The 20,905-nt window shown below is 43.9% G+C and overlaps 1 protein-coding gene across 1 annotated transcript; it reads right to left on the bottom strand.

Moving 5' to 3' along the window:
- Positions 1 to 591: 591 nt before the first annotated feature.
- Positions 592 to 16,481, bottom strand: cfdp1 (craniofacial development protein 1). The gene is made up of 7 exons (XM_070831359.1): positions 16,154 to 16,481; positions 15,329 to 15,452; positions 13,733 to 13,958; positions 13,365 to 13,474; positions 8,989 to 9,123; positions 4,317 to 4,475; positions 592 to 2,074 (listed from the first exon to the last, which is right to left on the bottom strand). Exons 1-7 carry the CDS (start codon positions 16,221 to 16,223, stop codon positions 1,987 to 1,989), a joined length of 912 nt encoding a protein of 303 aa, XP_070687460.1. The 5' UTR covers positions 16,224 to 16,481; the 3' UTR covers positions 592 to 1,986.
- Between the last annotated feature and the right edge of the window lie 4,424 nt (positions 16,482 to 20,905).

Raw genomic sequence — 20,905 nt, 5'->3', positions numbered from 1 at the left:
CAGGCGCTTCAGGAGCCTCCGAACCAGGACCAGCAGACTGAGGAACAGCTTTTTCCCCAGAGCTGTCTCCCAACTTAACTCTGCCCCCCCTGCCCCTACACATCACTACATACTGTCCCATCTGTAAATATGAACATATATATATAGTATTTAAATCACCTCAACCTGTACACACCTGTATCATATGTACATTCCACCCTTAATCTAGTCTATTATATTTATACAACCTGTATATCATGTCTATATTCATTCATTCATCCATATAACCATATATTATGTCTACTAGCACACATGTTCATAGCACTAATCTATATATAGCATCTGTAAACATCCTCACTCTGTATATTCTGTACATACTTTCCATATATCTTTGCACTTGCTACTAATTGCACTTCTGGTTAGATGCCAAACTGCATTTCATTGCTTTGTACTGTACAGATGTAATGACAATAAAGTTGAATCTAATCTAATCTAAAAAATGTTTACGTTACATCATTATTTTCGTCACCCTGTCAGACTGCATCACGGCGGGGGTGAACCGTGTGGAGGCTCAGTCTGACATGTCAAACAAAGACACGTCAAGCAGCATGCTTAAAGTGACCAGTTTGTGTTTATTGGATATCTAACATTTACGTGAATAAACAAAGAACTGTATCAAGACTCCACAGTCACCCCCCCACCCTCCTCTCCCCAGCAGCTGATGGACGGGCTGATATCCACTATCAGGTCTGCTCCAGTCACTGTGCGGTCCTCCCTGACATGGATGGAGAAGTCATCTGATTACCCTTCAGCTCTGCTATCGATCAGCGGTAGAGTTCACAGAAAGCTTTTCACCTGAATTTATGAGTATACATGGTAACATCATTTGGTCAGCAGGGTGTTTCAGTGTCCCATGATGATTCAAAAAGTAGGAAAACCTTGTGTTACAGTTCTTTAATCATTTATCATCAACGGCCTAAAAATACAATACTGGTTGAACATTGAAACAAACCAAAAAAACAGTGGAATCAATCTAAGCACACATTTGACACACAAGGTCACGTTGAACCTTTACTGTCCTCATGAGGTGCCTCCACTCACACATTCACTTTCTATCAGCTAACTAAAGCCTCTATATGTGGAACTTAAATGTGATTTTAGAATCTTGGATAGTACAATGTTTCAAAATGTACTTTGATGGACACGAAACTCTCTTGACTGCATCACTGGTACAAACAAAATGAGTGCAAAGGTACAGCACGTGATCCGAGTACCAGAGAGCAATGAGGTAAGAAATATCAGCCGTGCTGCTGCGAGGATCTACCTGCTTTCCCTTTGCAGAGGAAGATACCGTGTGCAGCTTTTTGATGGGCAGCCTGAGATAGTAGGAAGAGTGTTGAACTCCGACTGCTGTTCATGGCGCATTCACACCTGCATCACTGAGTTTTCTCTGTTCCAGGTAAGCTCTCAAAGAAAAGTGTACAGAGAGCCAGTCGCTTTGCCTCCTGGCCTACCTGACCTCAACCACATCCGAGTTGAGGCATTAAAGCAGAACTTTTTATATCCGTAGAGGATCGTCTGACTGCTTGTGTTTCCTGACCTGTCTGTCTTTTTAATGACGAATCAGAAAAGTTCCAATTAACTAGAATTATTCTTGAACCCTTGAACTAAGTCTTAGTCCAGGATCGGTCCCTTGAGGATGTAGGAAGGGCATGAATGACCTCACTTCCCAAACATGTCCTCAGCGTGAAGGTTTGCAACATGAATTGGTTCTCACAGATGAGAACACTCAACACCCGACCATTCCACAAAGTGAGAGTATTAATATCCCCGTCCTGAAATAGACTGGAGCCACAGCGCCACTTTACTGAGCTCCCTTTACCGGGGAAACAGCAACGCTGTCATTAGCGGGCGAGGAAGAAACAGGAATCCAAACATCTGTTTGTGTGTGTGTGTGTGTGTGTATGTGTGTATGTGTATGTGTGTAAGTGATGTCCGTCTGTGTCATCATTTCATGTTGCTCATTCGCACTGCTTTTTCTAACTCAAACTGTCGGTGGTCAACGCGCTCCAAGAAGTTCTTCCGCTCCACATACCTAAAGACACACACACAGGGAGAGAACATCAGGTCTACTTTTTACCATACCACACACTGAAAACACAAGTGTGCATAGAGGCAATGTCATTACACACACACACACACACACACACACACACACACACACACACACACACACACACAGTCCACTTCAGCACAGGAAGCAATTACACAAGTTTTCCTGCAGAGTCTGTGTGTGTGTGTGAGAGTGAGTGTGTGTGTGTGTGAGAGAGAGAGAGAGAGAGAGAGAGAGAGAGAGGCACAGAATGCTAACGAAGGAGATAAAAGATGACATATAGCACAGACTCATGTTATTTCCCTGAGGTAGCCAGTCTTCCACTGGCCCCCTCCCTCCATCCTGACTAAAACATGGCTACTTCTTCATGACAAACTCTGTTTTCCATTGGGCCTGCTCACTGAGGCTGAGCCATGTCAGCATTTTGTGATTATTGACTTACAAAAAGACTCATCACCCATTCACAGAGTACACTAACAGGCCATGTGAAGAAACTACCAGCATGTCCTGGTGTCTGAATGACTGGTAGGTAGTAAAATCCTTAATGTTGAATTCCTGAATCGTTGGGTCTCTCTCTAATTAACCCTTCAGAGTCTGGGGTAAAACGGCGTTTTTCACTACTTTTCATTGTACCTTTGTGTTTCCCGTTAAGCTTACCTTTTTCTTGCCTTTCTTTGTGTCTTTCTTTTCAGCACAACCTCACCTATGTGATTCTATAAGTATTTATTTATTTTGACATAATATATGGACACACTGTATGTAAAAGTGCAAAAGAAACACAAAATCCGAGCAGGAACTAGTTGGATCTTTGGAGGAGCAGGGGTCTGCGCGGACACCTCCTCTCGTTCGTCTTCACGCGCAGCATCCACTTCATCCTCTGAAAGGAGTCTTCCTCCGAATCAGAACGTTCTTCCCCAGATTCAGCATCTTCTAACACGTAGAAGAGCTGTAGTGTGCGACTTCGGCTCTTCATAAATTTAGTCTTAATAGGCCGATCGACAAAATTCAAACACTTGTAAAAAGTTTGAAGTGTCCGCTTTCCAACAGTCTTTGAATGGAGCACCTGCGTGCTTGTGTCACAGCTTTACGTTTTCAAACGTGCGACATGTGACTTTGACGCCGTGTGGCGGTCCTAGACTCCGAAGGGTTAAAGAGTTTGGTCTAGACCTGCTCTTTATGGAAAGAGTCTTGAGATAACGCTGTTCTGAATTGGCGCTCTATAAATAAAGATTGATTGATAGATTGATTGACCAGTGGAAATCTGTACTATGGTCTGATCAGTCCAAATGAGAGGTTTTTGGTTCCACCCCCGGACCGCAAACTGAAGGCCTCCACGCCTAAACTCCAAGACCTACACCACTACTGACCCAAAAGCACAAGACAAGTCGGCTCCAATATGCTCAAATCATATAAATAAGCCACAGAAGTTTGGGGATTCTGTTCTGTGGAGCGATGAAACTAAACTGGAACTTTTCAGGTCTATAGATGAGCGGTATGTCTGGAGGAGGAAGACTGAGGCAGACACTGAAAAGAACACCCTGTCTACAGTGAAGCATGGCGGTGGCTCAGTGATGCTCTGGAGCTGCTTTACTTCTTCTGGTACTGGAAACCTGCAGTAATCAGGTCAATCAAGATGGATTCAATCAGTATCAGGAAATCCAGGAGAAAACATCAGGCAGTCTGTGAGGAAGCTGAAGCTTGAGCGTCATTGGACCTTCCAACAGGACAATGATCCAAAGCAAACTGCAAATTCCACCAAGACTTGGCTTCAGAAATAGTCCTGGAAGATACTAGAGTGGCCGTCACAGTTTCCTGACTTGAATTTCATAGAAAATCTCTTGCAGCACCCAAACCCAAGAACACTAGAGAGGTGGAGGCTGTTGTCCATGAGGAATGGGCTCAGATTCCTCAGGAACGCTGTCAGAACCTGGTGTCTGGCTGTGCATCACATTTGTAGCAGGTCATAGCAGCAAAAGGTGCTCTACTAAGTACTAAAGATGCTTGTCAAGAAGGGGTTGACTGTAGTAGTTAAAAGTGGCATATTGTGTTGAAGTTGGAGAAACAGCCTGTAAATGAGTTGTGTTGAGTTGTTCATTGAGCACAGCTGAAAGCTTGTACATTTTGACAGTACACCTAATTTGCTATGTGGTTGAGTGCAACTAATAATACAGAAGGTGAAATATTTAGTTATTTCTCCACATCACTTGCTCTGACAGTCTCTTACCCCTCTCTGCCTCTGTTGTGGATGGCCAGCTCCTCGGTGATGCCCTCCTCTGATTTAAAGGCATCCCAGTCCATCTTGGACTTTTCCAATGTGCTCATCTTCTGTTTCTTTCCCCCGATACGGCCCAGGATGCTCGCCACGCCTGCAGGGCGCTTGGCACTGCAAACACGAGAGGGAGAACATTAGATGACACCACAGACTCACACTTACGGGTGGCATCACAGACTGAAGCTCTGGAAATCTGTTTCTGCTACCGATGGCAGAAATGTTCCGACGAAGGTGCTGCTAATGTCGCAGGGGCGCCGCTAGAAACACGTTGCCTGCAAAATCAACTTTTCTGTGCATGGTGCCGGTTGATATCAGCTGTCATTAACTACAATGAACAATATAATCAAAGTCAGTTTCCCTTCCTCGTCCAGTTGCACAGCGTGGGCTGAAGCTCGGCGTCTTCAATCCAGTTTCACATTTGATTGCCCTGTTTCACACGCGGCCTCACTCCACGGGCCACCAGCTGTTCACCCTGATGTGCTCTGCCATTTTTAAAGTGGACGTGTCTCTGTCCGACTGTCTGTTCTATTCGAACACTGTCCTCCCTGTCAAAGTTACTATTCAAATATCACACAAAAAAACAACAGGAATTCCTCCAAAGCACACAGTACCAAAAGCAGGACATCACTGATGCCACCTGTGTATTCCTCACAGCGCACAGGCATGGAAATCATCAAGTTCCACTTTGTGTGAGACAGAGATGTTTTTCAGTGCCAGCTATTTCTAGAACAAACAAGAGTGTTTGCAGGCGGCACAGACCACAAAGCTCATGTCTAAGGAGAGGAGAGAAGAAAAACAATGATGGCACAACATGCTTCTTATCAAAGTCAGAAGACGTAGTGCTTCACGGCCACACCACAGCTGGTGCATATGCTCATATGTGCACCTCCATGGCTACTAAACGCATGTTGTTGTTGGTAGGACACTCCTTCCATAACAGACAATCACTCCCAGAGGTGAAGAGTGGAAAAAATAAAAACCAACTACGATGACGGGCAATGTTGAGAAGACATGCCGATTAGGACTATCATCTATAGCAGCATCCATTTGGCCCATAGCGGTCGCCATTGTCATTCCACCTCTTTGGTTCCGGTGTTGACAATAGCTCGAGAACGGCGTTAATCCCATCTGTGGCGCTGATTGGCTAATTGTTAGTCCCCCTGTAGTGTTCATTGGAACTCCCACATCTATGGGCAAAGAAAAAACCTTGCTTTGAGGGAACAGTGCTGACCGCCACACCGCCGTGCTGCTCTGCGTCAGCCATGCAGGACAAAAACATGCAGACTGTCAACACCAATCCCAACTGTCATGTGGAGGTTGGGATCCACATCGGATCGGCAGACCTGGGCTATGATGCGATTCAGGGACAATAACCTGTTTATTTCTTAAACAGCTGTTTGAAATATGAAAAATGCACAATAAACTATTTCAAACAGTTCAAGGCCTGGTGAAATTGCTACTGTCTCTTAATAGTTCACAGCTGTTGTGTGAGGAGACAATAACTCTTTCTGATGAAAAAACTTGTGGCTGGTAGAAAGAGGTATTTTTTTGAAGGAGACAGCAGACAGCAGCAGTCCACCTGCTGTGGTGGGCTGTCTGTCATTCAGGGCCAAAGACATCTGCTCTCTGTACCTTGTAGTGATGTGGTGTGCTGTGATGGTCACATAAGAATTTGAAGGCGTCAGTCGTTATTGTTAAACTTCTTGTAACTTAAGTTCTTTACTTTGGTATAAAACTCAGGCACAGATTTGTCGGTCTACTTTCTATTTCATACCTCGGCTCTAGTGCATCTATCGTGTCGCAAAATCCATCCCTTTCAACTACACTGTAAGGTCCAAAGACCTTAGTAATACTGCGGACTGTGGATGCTGTGATTACCTTGTTGTTGACTCAGTTGTGGCTGGAAGATGTTTTTAAGAACCGTGTCTTTTAACTGGAACGCTCTTGCTTGTCCTCAGATTCCACAAGATCCACTGATTCCTCGCCGACAGCATAGGTCTCACCGTGTGGTCTCAACAGGTGAGTCATCAGGTGAGTCGTGTTACCGCTGTACTTAATTGCGGTTCAACACACTTTTCAAATGGCCAGACAGTCCAATTTTCCATCCTTCAAAAATCCAAATGTCTTCCAAACTTTAGATTTGATGGTGCACTGTAAACTGTGCCAGTCAACTAGTTTGTCGCGACCACTTCATGTTCTGTATAGATGGATTTGGGAGTCAGATTTAGAGCTTAGCTCTGGTTAGTTTAACTTCCCGTTTTTCCAGTTATCTCATTCAGTTTGTTTTGCAGCCTGCCTATCACCACACTGTCATTCTTGTTTCACTGCTGGTTTCTCACGTCACTGGTCTGATTAGGGTAGTTAGTCAGTTCTTCACTGAACTGATTTATGGAGTATGAAGAGAGTTTCTTAAAAGTAAAAGCTATCAATCATTGTGTGAAAGCATAATGATGTTCCACTGGAGACCAGAGCAGACCGAGCTTTTCATTAGCTGCTGCATGGCTGGATACAGACGCCGTTAATTACTGTGAACCCTTTAAAAACCAGTCTTTTTGGTATTCCACAACTACCTACAGCCATGAGAACCTCACATTAATGCTCAACCAAAGGCCAAACCGCTGGAACTGTAGTATAGTATTGGAGTATTTCAACCCTGCTTTGAGGAGGAATATCTCAAACATGTGTGAGCTAAATGGTTCTGTCCATTTGTAGTATCCAGTAAAAACTCTCTCCATCACTTCATATTTTTCCATCCAACTCTGCCCTGTTCTGTACAGTGGCATTACACACAGCCAAGCCAGCTGCTGTGTGTGTGTCTGTGTGTACTCTAACCCATGTCACTGTGCAGGCTGAGACTTCCTTCCTGTCCTTGAATAGGCCAATAACTTCAGTGTGATCTCCCACTTCAGCCACAGCTGAAAGATTTCATCTGAACCATTAATGTATTCATACAGCACAATGTTTTGGAACAGTCAAGTGTTGCATGTGGCTTGTGTTTCCTATTCACTTTGGGATTCTAATCCGTGTGTCTGTGTTCCTCATGGCACAGGCATTACAGTGTAATCGCTATAAGCTGCAGTGATGCTAAAGCCAGAGATCTTACTGAGGGGGATGAAGCCCACAACGACAAAAATCTTGGTGTCGTTTTTGATAACCAACTTAGTTTGAAGAAACATTTTTATTCTGTCGCCCAGTCTTGTGTTTTCAGCTCGGGAGGCTCTCCATGTCAATTTCTATCCACTAGATATCAAGAGGCTGACATACATGCTTTGATTTCCTCTTGTTGGGACTACTGTAACTCGCCTACATAAATACAACAATCTTTTGGCATCATACGTTCCTGGTCACCACCTGAGGTCCTCAGCCAAGGTTCTGCCAGCCAGTCCATCTCAGCTGAGCACCCCGGCAGAGTGGGCCTTTTCCGTTTCAGTCACTTCTGAAAATGTATTATAGAAATTGATTCTCTTAACTCTTTCCTTATTTATTACTGATTACTCTCATTATTCTATAATCTTATTGTTGTATTATTACGCACCGCTTTGTTTTACTTTATACTTCCCCACATATAATTCCTTTTACTTCTAGATTTCTTCTTTCTTGATTGTTGTATTTTACTATTGAGTGTCTACCATTCTTTATTCCTTGTTTTGTAAAGCACTTTGTTACTTTGAAAAGGTGCTATATAAATAAACTCTATTATTAATATCATTATTAAGTGACTTGTTACTTTGTGAGCCCTGTACAACTAAACAATGTCAAGTGTAAAGTCTGGACTTCACTTGCAGCAGGCCTGTTCCCTGCAGGTGGGAGCAGCGGGGGTCTACGTCCATACGTTAGCTTCAACATAGAGCCAGCGGGGGTCTACGTCCATACGTTAGCTTCAACATAGAGCTCAACAGGTTTGGGGAATATGCTCATTTACTTCCTTTCTGAGAATAACATGCTAAGTTGATGGATATCTATCGCAGTCTTTATGCTAAGCTAGGCTAACAGCATCCCCACTCCCAGACATCATCTCAATCTGTGAGACACACACACATACACATACACACACACACACACACACACACACACACACACACACACACACACACGGACAGAGCTTGTGAAGTTACTCTGTGTGTGTGTGTACAAGGTTAAATCAGGGAGTGGTGACAATGGCTATTTCCTGTTGAGCTGGTGTCCCTCCTTATTCACACACACACACACACACACACACACACACACTAAGATAAATAGGAAATAGCTTGTGGACACACTGTACTTCCTGTCTGTTGGAAGATGGTTTCCTGTTTCCCATCTGGGGTTTTGGAGGGAAGATTTGCATATTCCCAAATGATTTATTACCATGGCAACAAAAGGTAATAACACACCAAAGACACACACACTGAAGGGAAATTCGATTACACTGATGTATGAATGGATGCTCAAATATAAAATTCATTCCCCTGCAAACTGCCATCACTCACAGACACACACAGCTCGGACTTCAATTAGTGTACTCCCTGTAAAGTTATTACCAGCGCAACTACACCTGTAACCATGACAACTAGCAGTGCAATATAATGATTAGCCAATATATCATTCTTTTCCTAATTTGTATGTGTTTTAAATGTGTGTGTACCTGGGGCCAGGAAGAGATGGGAGGCTGTCTGATGGGCTCGTCTTTTCGTCTTTATTCTCCTCCTCCTGTTTGGTGTTCTGGCTCTTCAGGTAACTCTTCGCTTCTCGCGAGTCTGCTGCAACTTCTTTATCCACTCTGACAGGGGGAGACAGACACACAGTGTGCTAAACTCTGCATGGAAAAATAGCAGCGCATGGATTTATCCATATGGCTATGGAAACAACCAGTGCAGTGGCAACCACGTGTAGTGATCACGTCACAGTAATTAGATGGAGCAGAAAGCTTGGGGAAGTACTATCCCATAGCTTCAATAACGGCCTATTGTAATCAGCTAGTTCATTTCACTACCATGAATCTTCGCCTGGCAGTAACCATATACATACACACATGGATACATAAATATCTAAATCTAATTATACATACATATACAGTACTGTGCAAAGGCTTTAGGCAGATGTGAAGAAATGCTGTAAAGTAAGGATGCTTTCAAAAATTATAAAATGTGATTGTTTTATCAATTTACAAAATGAAAAGTGAGTGAACAGAAAAAAACACCCTTTGCCTTCAGACAGCATCAGTTCTTCTAGGTACACTTGTACACAGCTTCTGAAGGAACTCAGCAGGCAGTGGTTCCAAACATGTTGGAGAACTAACCACAGACCTTCTGTGGATGTCGGCTGCCTCAGATCTTCTGCACATTCTTCTTCCCCGACAGACTGGATGATGTTGAGATCAAGGCTCCTTGTTCTTCTTTATGCTGAAGATAGATCCTAATGACACTGGCTGTATGTTTGGGCTTGTTGTCCTGCTGCAGAATACATTTGGGGCCAATCAGAGGCCTCCCTGATGGTATTACATGATGGATAAGTATCTGTCTGTATTTCTCAGCATTGAGAACACCATTAACTCTGACCAAATCCTCAACTCCATCTGCAGAAATGCAGCCCCAAACTTACAAGGAACCTCCAGCAGCTCCACTGTTGCCTGCAGACACTCATTATTGTTCTGCTCTCCAGCCCTTGGGTGAACAAACTGCCTGCAGCCAAACGTGCTAAATCTTTGCCTCATCAGTGCAGAGCACCTGCTGCCATTTTTCTGCTCCTCAGTTCCAACGTTTTCATGCATAGTTGAGTCTCTTGTCCATGTTTCCATGTTGGAGGTTTGGCTTTTTGGCCACAGTTCTTCCATGAAGACCACTTCTGGCCAGACTTCTCTGGACAGTAGATGGTGTACCTGGTCCCACTGGTTTCTGCTGGTTCTGAGCTGATGGCCCTGCTGGACATCCTCTGATTCTGAAGGGAAGTAAATATAATGGATCTTTGATCTGCTGCACTAAGTTTCCTTGGCCGACCACTGAGGGTACGGTCCTCAGCGTTGCCTCTTTCTTTATGCTTCTTCAGAAGAGCTTGAACAGCACATCCTGAAACCCCAGTCTGCTGAAATCTTAACCTGGCAGAGACCTTGCTGATGCAGTGTAACTACCTGGTGTCTTGTTGCTGTGCTCAGTCTGAACATGATGACCTGTGACATCAAACTGTCTTCACCAACCTCAAATCCTATACAAATAGACTAATAACACAAAAAAATCTTTGCACCAGGAAGCCGTGATCAGAGACCGTGATCCATCAACGCATCTATCTGATCTCCACAGCTGTTGAGCTCATTATGCATCTAAACCTTTGAGTTAAAAAGTAAATAACACAACAGGGTGTATGCTAGCCTCACCCTCTATACACATGCTAAACAAGGAGGGACAGACAGACAGACAGACAGACACATGCCCATGTGAGGTTAGATAGGAAGGCTATATGAGGAACAACTGCTGCACCCCCTGGGAAAATGAGCTCTGCACAACCACTTGCATCCATCACTGCGGCACTGAAAGGCTTTCCCTGTTATGTATGCTAATTATATGCACCCATAATTACACAGAGCACACAGCTCCACAGATGATGAGGAAGAGCATTCTGAAAGGGTGCGTCTCGTCTAGCACATGAGAGATATCCGAGCTCCAAGGACAATCAACTGAAAAGACACAGGAGCAAAGGCGGGCACAGGGGACTGCTGTCTGGATGCCATTTGAAATACCGTTCTGTTTGGTAGGGCTGGGTCGCTTTCTGGTCTTGGAAAGTCGCCGACATCAACAAGCTGTGCCAACAGCACTAAATCCAGCTTGTATCAGATTAGTAATTAGCAACATGACAATGTGATTAACGGTTATTTAGCTCGTTAAGGCTACAAATAGAGCCACTCGACTGAGCTGATCTGTGTTTTTTAGGGTGTCATGTGTTAACGGCGTCTGCTGTTGAAACAACGAAGGGTTTCACTAATGAAAACCCACAAAGTAAACAGGTGTCCTGACAGTGGAGCCACCACGCACTCATTCACGGGCTCTCGTTGTGTTCCACTCGGGAGCGGCTGAGTCACATGTGATGCCCAGTGGTAGAACTCAGTCATTCCAGCCCATTCAGGTCCAAGGACTTCACATCGAAACGGTCTCAATTTTTGTTTTGTACCTCACCCGGGCCTGCTGTGTGGAAACAGCTTCACTGAAATCTAAATGTTCTCACAGAAACTGTCAACAGTGTTCACATTAGAGCCAGCAGCATTCACCGCGACTCTGGGGATAGGTGACAGCCGCCATCCGTGTACTCAAGTCATGCTTCTGTAATTACAGAGCACACAGCTTCATGCATAATCCATCAGATGAATTACACCCACGATATCAGCTGGCTCTGAATACTCAGACGTAAACATTTAGGATGGAACATTACTTTCTCCACACATCCTGTGTGGCTGCTGGGGCGTGGCCATCTGTGTGATATACAGCTTACACAGTATTAACTATATTGGTTTTATGGGAAGCACTCGGCCTTTTGTGTGGCTCCTATTGAAGAAATGTCATGAGCTGCGGTAATTAATTGAGATATGACAGCAAAAGGAGTCTGTCCAAGGGGGGGGCATTAAACTGCTCCCATTTTCAGCTATACATGATTAAGACATGGGATTACTGCTTACATTGTAGAATCAATCACAAAGGTCTGTCCTAAAGGGCCAAACAGGCTGAGGCTGATGTTAAATCTACTTTACAGTCTCCAGTAATGTCAGTCTGAAAATGTTCATTACACCCTGTGAACCTCAGTGTTGGACAGACAGGATGAACATTGACGTTGCTGTTCTTTGAGCCTACGGAAAGGTCATGTGGTCATTAGAGTGAAAAGAATTCTTCCTCTTTGGAGAATCGACGGCACGTTTTGCCCATAATGCACTTCTTCAGGTTAGCAGACAAGCATTAAGACTTCTTTTTTTTTTTTAGTGATTAAATGATGAGCCTGAAGTGAAGACAGCTCCAGACCCTGAGGTCAGGTTCTGTCAGTGATGAGTAGAATATCCACCTAATGAGTCTGGGGTGTGATCCATGTTCATCAGCTCTGATCGGCCGAACGTGTTTAGAGGTTAAATGACAAACAAACCCACCTGGAGCTCAGAGAGAGACGCATTAAAGTCATATCGGACTAACGCCCAGCAGCAGAGTACTGCCATCATACTGTGGCTGTGTTCCAATACTTTTACTTAACATGCCAGAAAAAGGTCTGGTGCGTCCCACTACATATTGTACCAAATGCAGTGGGTCAGAAATACCAGGATGTCCTACTACATCTGGTAGCATATCGCAGTATGCAAGCCAGCATGCCTTTCTGGCTTTTCTATTCGGACCCACAACCGTCTGCACGGCAGTGGACATGGTGCATGGACTGAGCCGCTGAGAGAGCACAGACAAGACAGGACTGCGACAGGTGAGTAGGCAAGAGAGTCGAAGTTCAAGGTGCCATGTTATGACGAAGTAGTGTGTCCCGACTGTCTGGGTGCTGCATGCAGAAGTACACTGCTGTGTGGACTATGGGCAAAAAGAAAAAGTGTGTGCTTTGGGACACAGGGTGGGTTTAATAGTGTTTACTCAGCCCACCTGCACCTGTTTGTGTGTGTGGCACCACCTAGTGGTCACTGGGAAAATGGTTCAACAACCATTTGAGATCAGCATCAGCATCAGCAGCATCATCATCATCATCATCATCATCATCATCATCATCATCATCATCATCATTTCACCTGTTTGTTTATGTTGTGGGGTTTGGGGATGAACACATTAACAGAAATACAACACAAGTACGTGTTCTTATTAACTGTTAAGTCAAATTTCTCTTCTACATTATGCAGGGGAACTTAACCATGAGTGTGTGTTTTAAAACAAACAAAACAAAAGAAATGATTCATGTGTTCATAGCCCTTATGTTTAGTTCGTCCAAAAAAATGAAACAAATGTTTTTACAGGCACATAAACAGTCTTTAAATGTGAGAACGATTCAAAGGCATACCTAACTTCTTCTCCAGCAAAGTCAAACACTTTAGTGATGGTGACTTTAGCAGGTTCTGATGCTTTCGTTTCTGTGCTCAAAGAAGCAACTGCCAATACTGAGGAATCATCCTGAGGAGAAAAACAAGGATGAGTTGGAGGCAGAGAAACAAATTACAGACAATAACGTAGGTCTGAAGATGAATGCTCTGATGGTGTTAATCCACTTGGTATGTTCTACATTCTTGCCAGATGAACATCCATCCAGCAGACAATCATTTAGTATGTTTAGGTCTACAACGTGGCACCCCCCCGTGGAAGGTTCATTATCAAACATAGTATCCTGAGTGGCGCCTGGAAGGACCACTTTAAACACTGTCCTATATTTACCTTCTGTGAGCTATGTGACTGTGAGGCAGCTGCAGAGTCTTTGGGTCTGGATCCCACGTCAGACAGGAAACTTTCCCAGAGGTCATCAGATTTTTTCTTCTGCCTTGCCTCATCCTCCTTCGCTCCCGCTGGTGGTTTCTCCACCTCTTCCTGTGGCTGCTGTGCCTCCTCTGCTCCACATCCACCCGTCTCCTTATCTTCTTTCAGTACTCCTTTTTTCCTCTTTCTGTAGATTTGTTCATGGACAACAGTGAGAAAAGGTCACCATCACCTTCTTTTGCTAAGAGCAGCCTAAGAATTTCTCCTTTGCACCTTTGATTGAAAATAAAACAATGCATTCTATATAGTGTAACGGTACACCGCTGCTAGAAAGGTGCTGCCATGCCCTGCCACTAAAAACGCTATAGCCCGTCTGTCTTCTTAGTGCCGGCACTCTAAGATGACAGTGTCTGAATAGAGAGACGATGTCCCACACCTTTCCATGGGACCTTAATTCAGAAAGTTGTAGACAAACGATTTTGTGATTGTGTTTGAATTATGCTTGTCCCTTTACAAGATATTTTTGTAAGTCAAGAAAGTCTCAGTTTATTGTAAAACTGTCGAAGTATAAGACTTTGAGCAATCGACAGCACACCTAAAAGTCACTAAAGCTGCGATGCGTGTGTGTGGTTGGTATCACGGTGCAGCCACATCAGGTCAGGTAACATTAGCGAGAGTAACAATGTATGGAGGGTGTTAGGGGCCAAAGCTAAAAATATCAAACACATCAATAAATAAATAAATGTATAAATAGAAACATGATTACAAGTATGAATAAAAGTATAATTTTATTATTAAATGTGCAAATAAATGGATTTCTTTTGTTTTTCATTCATTTATTCATACATGTATTCATATATTTAGACATTTGCATATTTATTTAGTTATACTTTTATTCATCCATGGTGTATCTTGGTGCAGAGAACAAAATAAATCTGGCATCAAAGGTCAGGGGCTGGTTTAAGCTTCTGATTGGTGTTACAGCCCCAGCAGGCTCGACCAGTCCATCTGTGGATCGAGCTACAAGTTTGGTTTACACTGTGAAGCTACAGCGCGGCAGAGAGAAGGCACGCGATTCTGAATGGCACGCTCAGACTCTCCTAACAGATTCACTAGATCACCCATTTTCTGGCCACACAGCATATCATGTTCAGTTGTGTCAGCCGGTAAACCAAAAGGAGGACGGTCAGGCGGACTAGCGTTGTTGCTGCTGCAGCCCTCCATCATGTTACCCTGCAGCGTGTGTTTCATGGCTCTGCATTAGTTTTCCCGGCCTTGTCCTGCCTGTCACCTTATTTGTAGTTCATAAAATGGGCATGACCCCTGAAATTACAGAGTTGTAAATTCTGGATGTAATAATATTAAAAAAAAAATTGTATCAAAAGAATATCAACATGTTAGACACCATCTGGAGGTCCATGTGGTGTGCTCTGATGTAACAAACTCTGGTTACAGTTCTGTGACTGAAGATTTCCGATATGAAAAAAAACACAAAACAACTAGATAACAAAAATGATCTTTCGACATTAAAAACCACATTCTGTCAGGCCCTCATACCTCATAGTGATGTCCGCCTTCTTCTTCTTCTTGCTGACATCACTGGGATGGGGAACATCTTCGTCCCCGTGCAGAGGCTCCTCCTTCTCACACTCATTAATGTCATCCTCGCTGAGGTTATCATCTGAGGAGCAGGAGAACAGGAGGAATAAAAAAAAAACCCACACACACACACACACACACAGATAACAGACAGGGTCAAGCCATGACTAATATGATTTATTGAATTTCAACCACACCACATTGTGATGGTATGAACTACTCATGGGAAGTCAGAGTTCACAAATATTTCTGACACATTTAAAAAGTTTGGTCCCATGTGATGCAGTGGAACAAAGTTCATTTATTTTCAACAGCAGTTTGATAACGTGAACTATCTATCTATCTATAGATAGATATATATCTCTAGATACACACACACACACACACACACACACACACACACACACACACACACACACACACACACACAGAGGGTTTGTAGATTTAATAAAGAGCAGGTTGTGATCTCAGGCTGTGATCTGATCTGCCATCAGTGTGCTGGTTAAAACCTCCTGACATCACAATGAACGATGGGTTTCTTCATGGAACGTCCCGTCAAGGTCTCATCGTGAATTATGAATAGTTTTTCATATCTGCTACCTTCTGAGGATGGACCTGTGCTAGCTACTGATCGAAGGTGACACATGTAGTGAGTGCTGGCTCCTTTCACCCACTACCGCCGACACCTGCAGCCCTCCATGCGACACTTCCTGTGGCTGCACTCACGCTGCTGCCTGCTTTGCTCCTTAAAAAGCGCCGCGTTGAACCCAACGCAGTCCTCACCTGACGGGAGATAGTCAGCGTCCTCATTAGATGAATATCCGTCAGAGTCGTAGTCAGAATAGTTCATCATTTTGGAGGAAGTCAATGAAAAAACGAAAGAAAAAAAGGTTCCACGGCGTCCGAACAGTCTACGTTGTGTCTCTGTAACGTTCCCTAGCTGGTGGAGTCTACTGCTGCCGCAGCGGTACAGAGCTAACCCTAACCGGCTACAAAGGCCTCCATGCTGACAAAAACAAAGCTAAAATGTTCAATTCAATTCTGTAAGTGATAGGAATACATTCCGTGCGTGAAATGTATGAAGCTTGGTTCAATTGTGGCGTTTCTGGAAATGAAGAAAACAATCAGACTTCCTGTGACGACGACGGCAACCCGAGAGGGTCAAACTGGACCATTCTCTGCCGAGCAATGTTAAGACCCATTACCGCCGCCTACCGTCCTGGAGGGGAGCTTAGGCTACCACAGCGTGCCTGTGTGACAGCCTCATTCACAGTCACCTCTTTAATACGGCCTACAGACTAATGGGATGTTTAGTTTAACTATCATTCAAAAGGTGTTTATGTTTCCACCTTCTTTTCTCTGCTGTAATAACAGAACAAGCCATACAATAGTAACTTCCTGTGCCAGTCAAAGGTTTGAATATGCCTTCTCATTCAATGTTTTTTCTTTCTTTTTCTTATTTTTTTACATTTTAGATTAATATTGAAGACATCAAAGCTATAAAGGAACACATATGCAATTATGCAGTAAATAAAAGTGTTCAACAAACCTGAATATGTTTCAGGTTTTTCATGACAGCTTTGCACGTTGACATTCTCTCCGTCAGCTTCATGAGGTCGTCACCTGGATGGTTTTCAGTTAACTCGTGTGCCTTGTCAAGAGTTGATTTGTAGAATTTCTTGCCTTCTTATTGTGTTTGAGACCATCAGTTGTGTTGTGCAGAGGTAGAGTTCTATACAGAGAACAGTCCTATTTCACTACTGGTCTAATCCATATTATGGTAAGAACCACTGAACTAAGTAAAGAGAAACAGTCCATCATTACTTTAAGACCTGAAGGTCAGTCAGTCTGGAAAATTTGAAGAACTTTGAATGTTTCCTCAAGTACAGTCACTAAAACATCAAATGTTACAATGAAACTTGCTCTCATGAGGACCCCCCAGGAAAGGAAGACCAAGAGTTAGCTCTGCTGCAGAGGATAAATTCATCAGATTTACCAGACCCTCAGATAACAGCCACATAAATGCTTCACAGAGATCAACATCAGCTGTTCAGAGGAGACTGTGTGAATCAGACCTTCATGGTCAAACTACTGAGGAAGAACAAGGAGGAGAGCGCTGCTTGGGCCAAGAAACACAAGGAATGGACATTAGACCAGTGGAAATCAGTACTGTGGTCTGATCAGTCCAAATTATGAGGCTTTTCATCCACCCCCCCATGTCTTTGTGAGAGGCAGAAAAGGTGAGCGGATGGTTTCTACATGTGTGGTTCCCACCGTGAAGCATAGAGGAGGAGGTGTGATGGTGTGTGTGTGTGTGTGTGTGTGGGGGGGCATGGCTACCACAGCGTTCTGCAGCGACATGCCATCCCATCTGCTTGTGCTTAGTGGGACCATCAACACCTTCAACTTGTCTTTATGAAATTTACTTAGATACAAATGATATGTTTTAATTTTGCAATGCCTAATAAGACAATCAAATTAAATGTAATAAGTATGGCTGGTGATAAAAACATAGCCGATAGTCTCCTCCTCCAGTTTCTGTGGTCACTGAACAGACAACAGTGTAGTGACTGGTCACATTAGATTATCAGTCCACAGAAATTACATGCCAGTGCTAAAGAATATGAACAGGACCTGAGCCACTGAAAGAAAGAGAGAAAGAAAGAAAGAAAGAAATGGAATGAAGGAGCGAGTCAATTTCTAACTTTGTTGGACAATGTCTGCCTCTAACTTGCTATCTTCCCCGGAGCCTTTCTGTGCTTTCTCATCTCTCAGGTTCCTGTGGATCCTGTGGATCCTGGTCCTGGCCCTGCTGATGTGGTTCTCCGGTTCCTGTGGGTCCTGGACCCGGTCCCGCTGATGTGGTTCTCTGGTTCCTGTGGATCCTGGTCCTGGTTCTGCTGATGTGGTTCTCAGGTCCCTATGGATCCTGGTCCTGGTTCTGCTGATGTGGTTCCCTGGTTCCTATGGATCCTGATCCTGGTCCCGCTGATGTGGTTCTCCATCAGCCAATGGATGTGCGTCTGTCCTAGGCTACAGCCTGTCCGTCCTTGGGAGCTGGATCTCTCCTTCACTGTGGTGCTCCCGGAGGTTTCTCTTTTCCCACTGGGTTTTTTGAGTTTTTCCTTCCCGAAGAAGGAGGGTCATAAAGGGCAGGTGATGCCTCGGACTGATCCACCGGACTGATCCATTGGCCTCATCGACTGCTGGACTCTTTATTAGATTGTTTGTTCGCTTACACTTGTTTATTTCAGTGAACTTTGTAAAGCACTGTGAGACACTCTGTTGTGATATTGGGCTATACAAATAAATTGAATTGAATTGAATTGAACTTTGTAAATCATCAAAAGCATCTGACATGTAATGACAAGTATGTTGTCTCCTGCATCATGTCACATCGTCACTCCTGATTGGACAAAGCTATTTAAACAATGAGTAGCTATGGACTACAGGCAGAGAGAGCGCAGTAATGATTACACTCAGTCTAATCTACTGCTTTAAAGGATCTACAGCAGAGACGTCTCAGCTCTGCAGACGTCTGTCTGGTTCACGGCCAGGAGGGGACACTGTTTGGTTAAATGAGCCCTGAGCCTGGCGGAACATCTGGAGACTGGAGTGAGACACAAAGAGACTCAAGAAGAGTTACTTTCACTTCAACAAGCACTATGTCGCACACACGTTATGGTAAATGGTCTGTATTTGTACAGCGCCTTTCTAGTTTTCTACTTTTTACTTGTTGACTCATGTCATCCACGGTTGTTCTCCATGATTAATGCCCATTTTGCCAAACAGTATAAAGACTACAGGGCAGAACACTGCATAACAGAAGCATCATATATGAATCTAACAGCAAAATCTTTCAGCGAGAAAGAAAATAAAAATAATACAAATAATGAGTAAATAAGTGAAAACGGAAGTGAAATTCATTAAAATATAAAAATGATAATCTAAGCCTAATAAAGGGAGCAAATGCAGGGTATAAATATTACTATTACAAAAAAAGTACTAACAATTTAAAAGGTAGATGGAATCTGATGTAAAATAGAGAAAAGGGCTCCACTGTATATCATCAGAATAGGACCCCTTACTCAACCTGTCAATCAAACAATAACTCCCCAAGGACCAGAAAACAGTTCATTCACATGGCTGCAGAGCTCTATCCATTTCCTTCACCTTTAATCAGCCAGTGTGTGTGTGGGAGTGTGGGGGTGAGTGTGTGCACATATGAGTCACCTAATGAAGGTGTTATACAGAGCTAATTTACCGGTCGTGACTCGTGCTGATCAGTCCAGGACGACAAATGACCAACGATGGGGGACAAAGAGGGGGTGTGAATGCTCCAAATATATGCTGGGGCTGCTCCTCACACACTCAGGGAGACACCTCGTGGACCAGCAGAAGGGCTGTTTGCTTTTCCGTGCCTGCCAAACAGCAGGGCTTTAGGGTCCACGTAGGACAGTAACGAAGTTGGAATTTGTCTCCGTAGACAAAAGTCTCAGAAGTCAGTCGCCCACTTCAGTCTAAAGGTGGAACACAGACAATGTATTAGACAGTAAAGATCACAAGAAGCAAAGGGAGATGTTCCCACAAAGGGAGGCAGCCATTATCCCGTCTCTTCCCAAATAACACATAATTGCAGTGTCACGCTGTAATGTGTTTAGATGGCTGGCGTGCGGCTCCATTTGAAGATGACCTAAATGATGAGTGATTAAGTGTAATTTGCACATATTATTAATAGTAGGAGGTGACAGAGTGGTGCTCATGTGCTGTGGAGAGGACGGACGATTAGCTCTGTGATCACATATACAAACCAAGGAAAATGACTTGATGTTTAGTCGTGCTTGATTGCGACTGTGACGGCCATTAGCTGAAAGAGATCGCAATCATCACACCCTGTTTGTGTGTGAACGCCTCGGCCCTTCACACCTTTTGATTTTATATTGTGATATTTTATATCACGATGTTACCAACAGTGATGCTGAGATTTTTGTAGCAGTTCAAACTGGAGACCATCTGGTGATGGGATCACAGCGGCCACTGGACACCAGAGAGGTGAGTTTGGTGGAGCAGGTTAACTATTTTTATTCAATATGCTGAAAGTGTTTATGGTGAAACTTCCAAAAATCACAGTCCCTAATTTTGGTCACTGAAAAAGTCCTTTTCTGATTCCAGGGATGAATACCACTAGATCTCCACAACATATTCTGCTCTCTTGGATGCATCACAGAGCCTCTGTCAGGTAGACACACTCCCAGGCACAGCCTTGAAGCATCTTTTAAAACATTATTGTGTTTACCGACCCTGTCATCAGCTCTTGCAGCCAAACAACCTGAGCCTGACTCATCTGGAATCTCCTCGTGTCTCCTGATCAGCCACTCCAGGCCTGATTACATTAGAAATCACCTCCAGCAGAGACAGTGTTGTATTAGACCACACAGCTCCGCATGACTGAGCCTGTTGTGCGAACAGTCCAATTGGAGCTGAAAGGAAGTGGGCGGTGTTTCAGGGCGCCTCCACTTCCTGTGTTTCCCCGGA

Source organism: Pempheris klunzingeri, chromosome 5, assembly GCF_042242105.1.
Source record: "Pempheris klunzingeri isolate RE-2024b chromosome 5, fPemKlu1.hap1, whole genome shotgun sequence".
Classification (NCBI taxonomy): Eukaryota; Metazoa; Chordata; class Actinopteri; order Acropomatiformes; family Pempheridae; genus Pempheris; species Pempheris klunzingeri.
The sequence above is the reverse complement of the archived record's forward strand: the minus strand, read 5'-3'. Positions and strand labels throughout refer to the sequence as shown.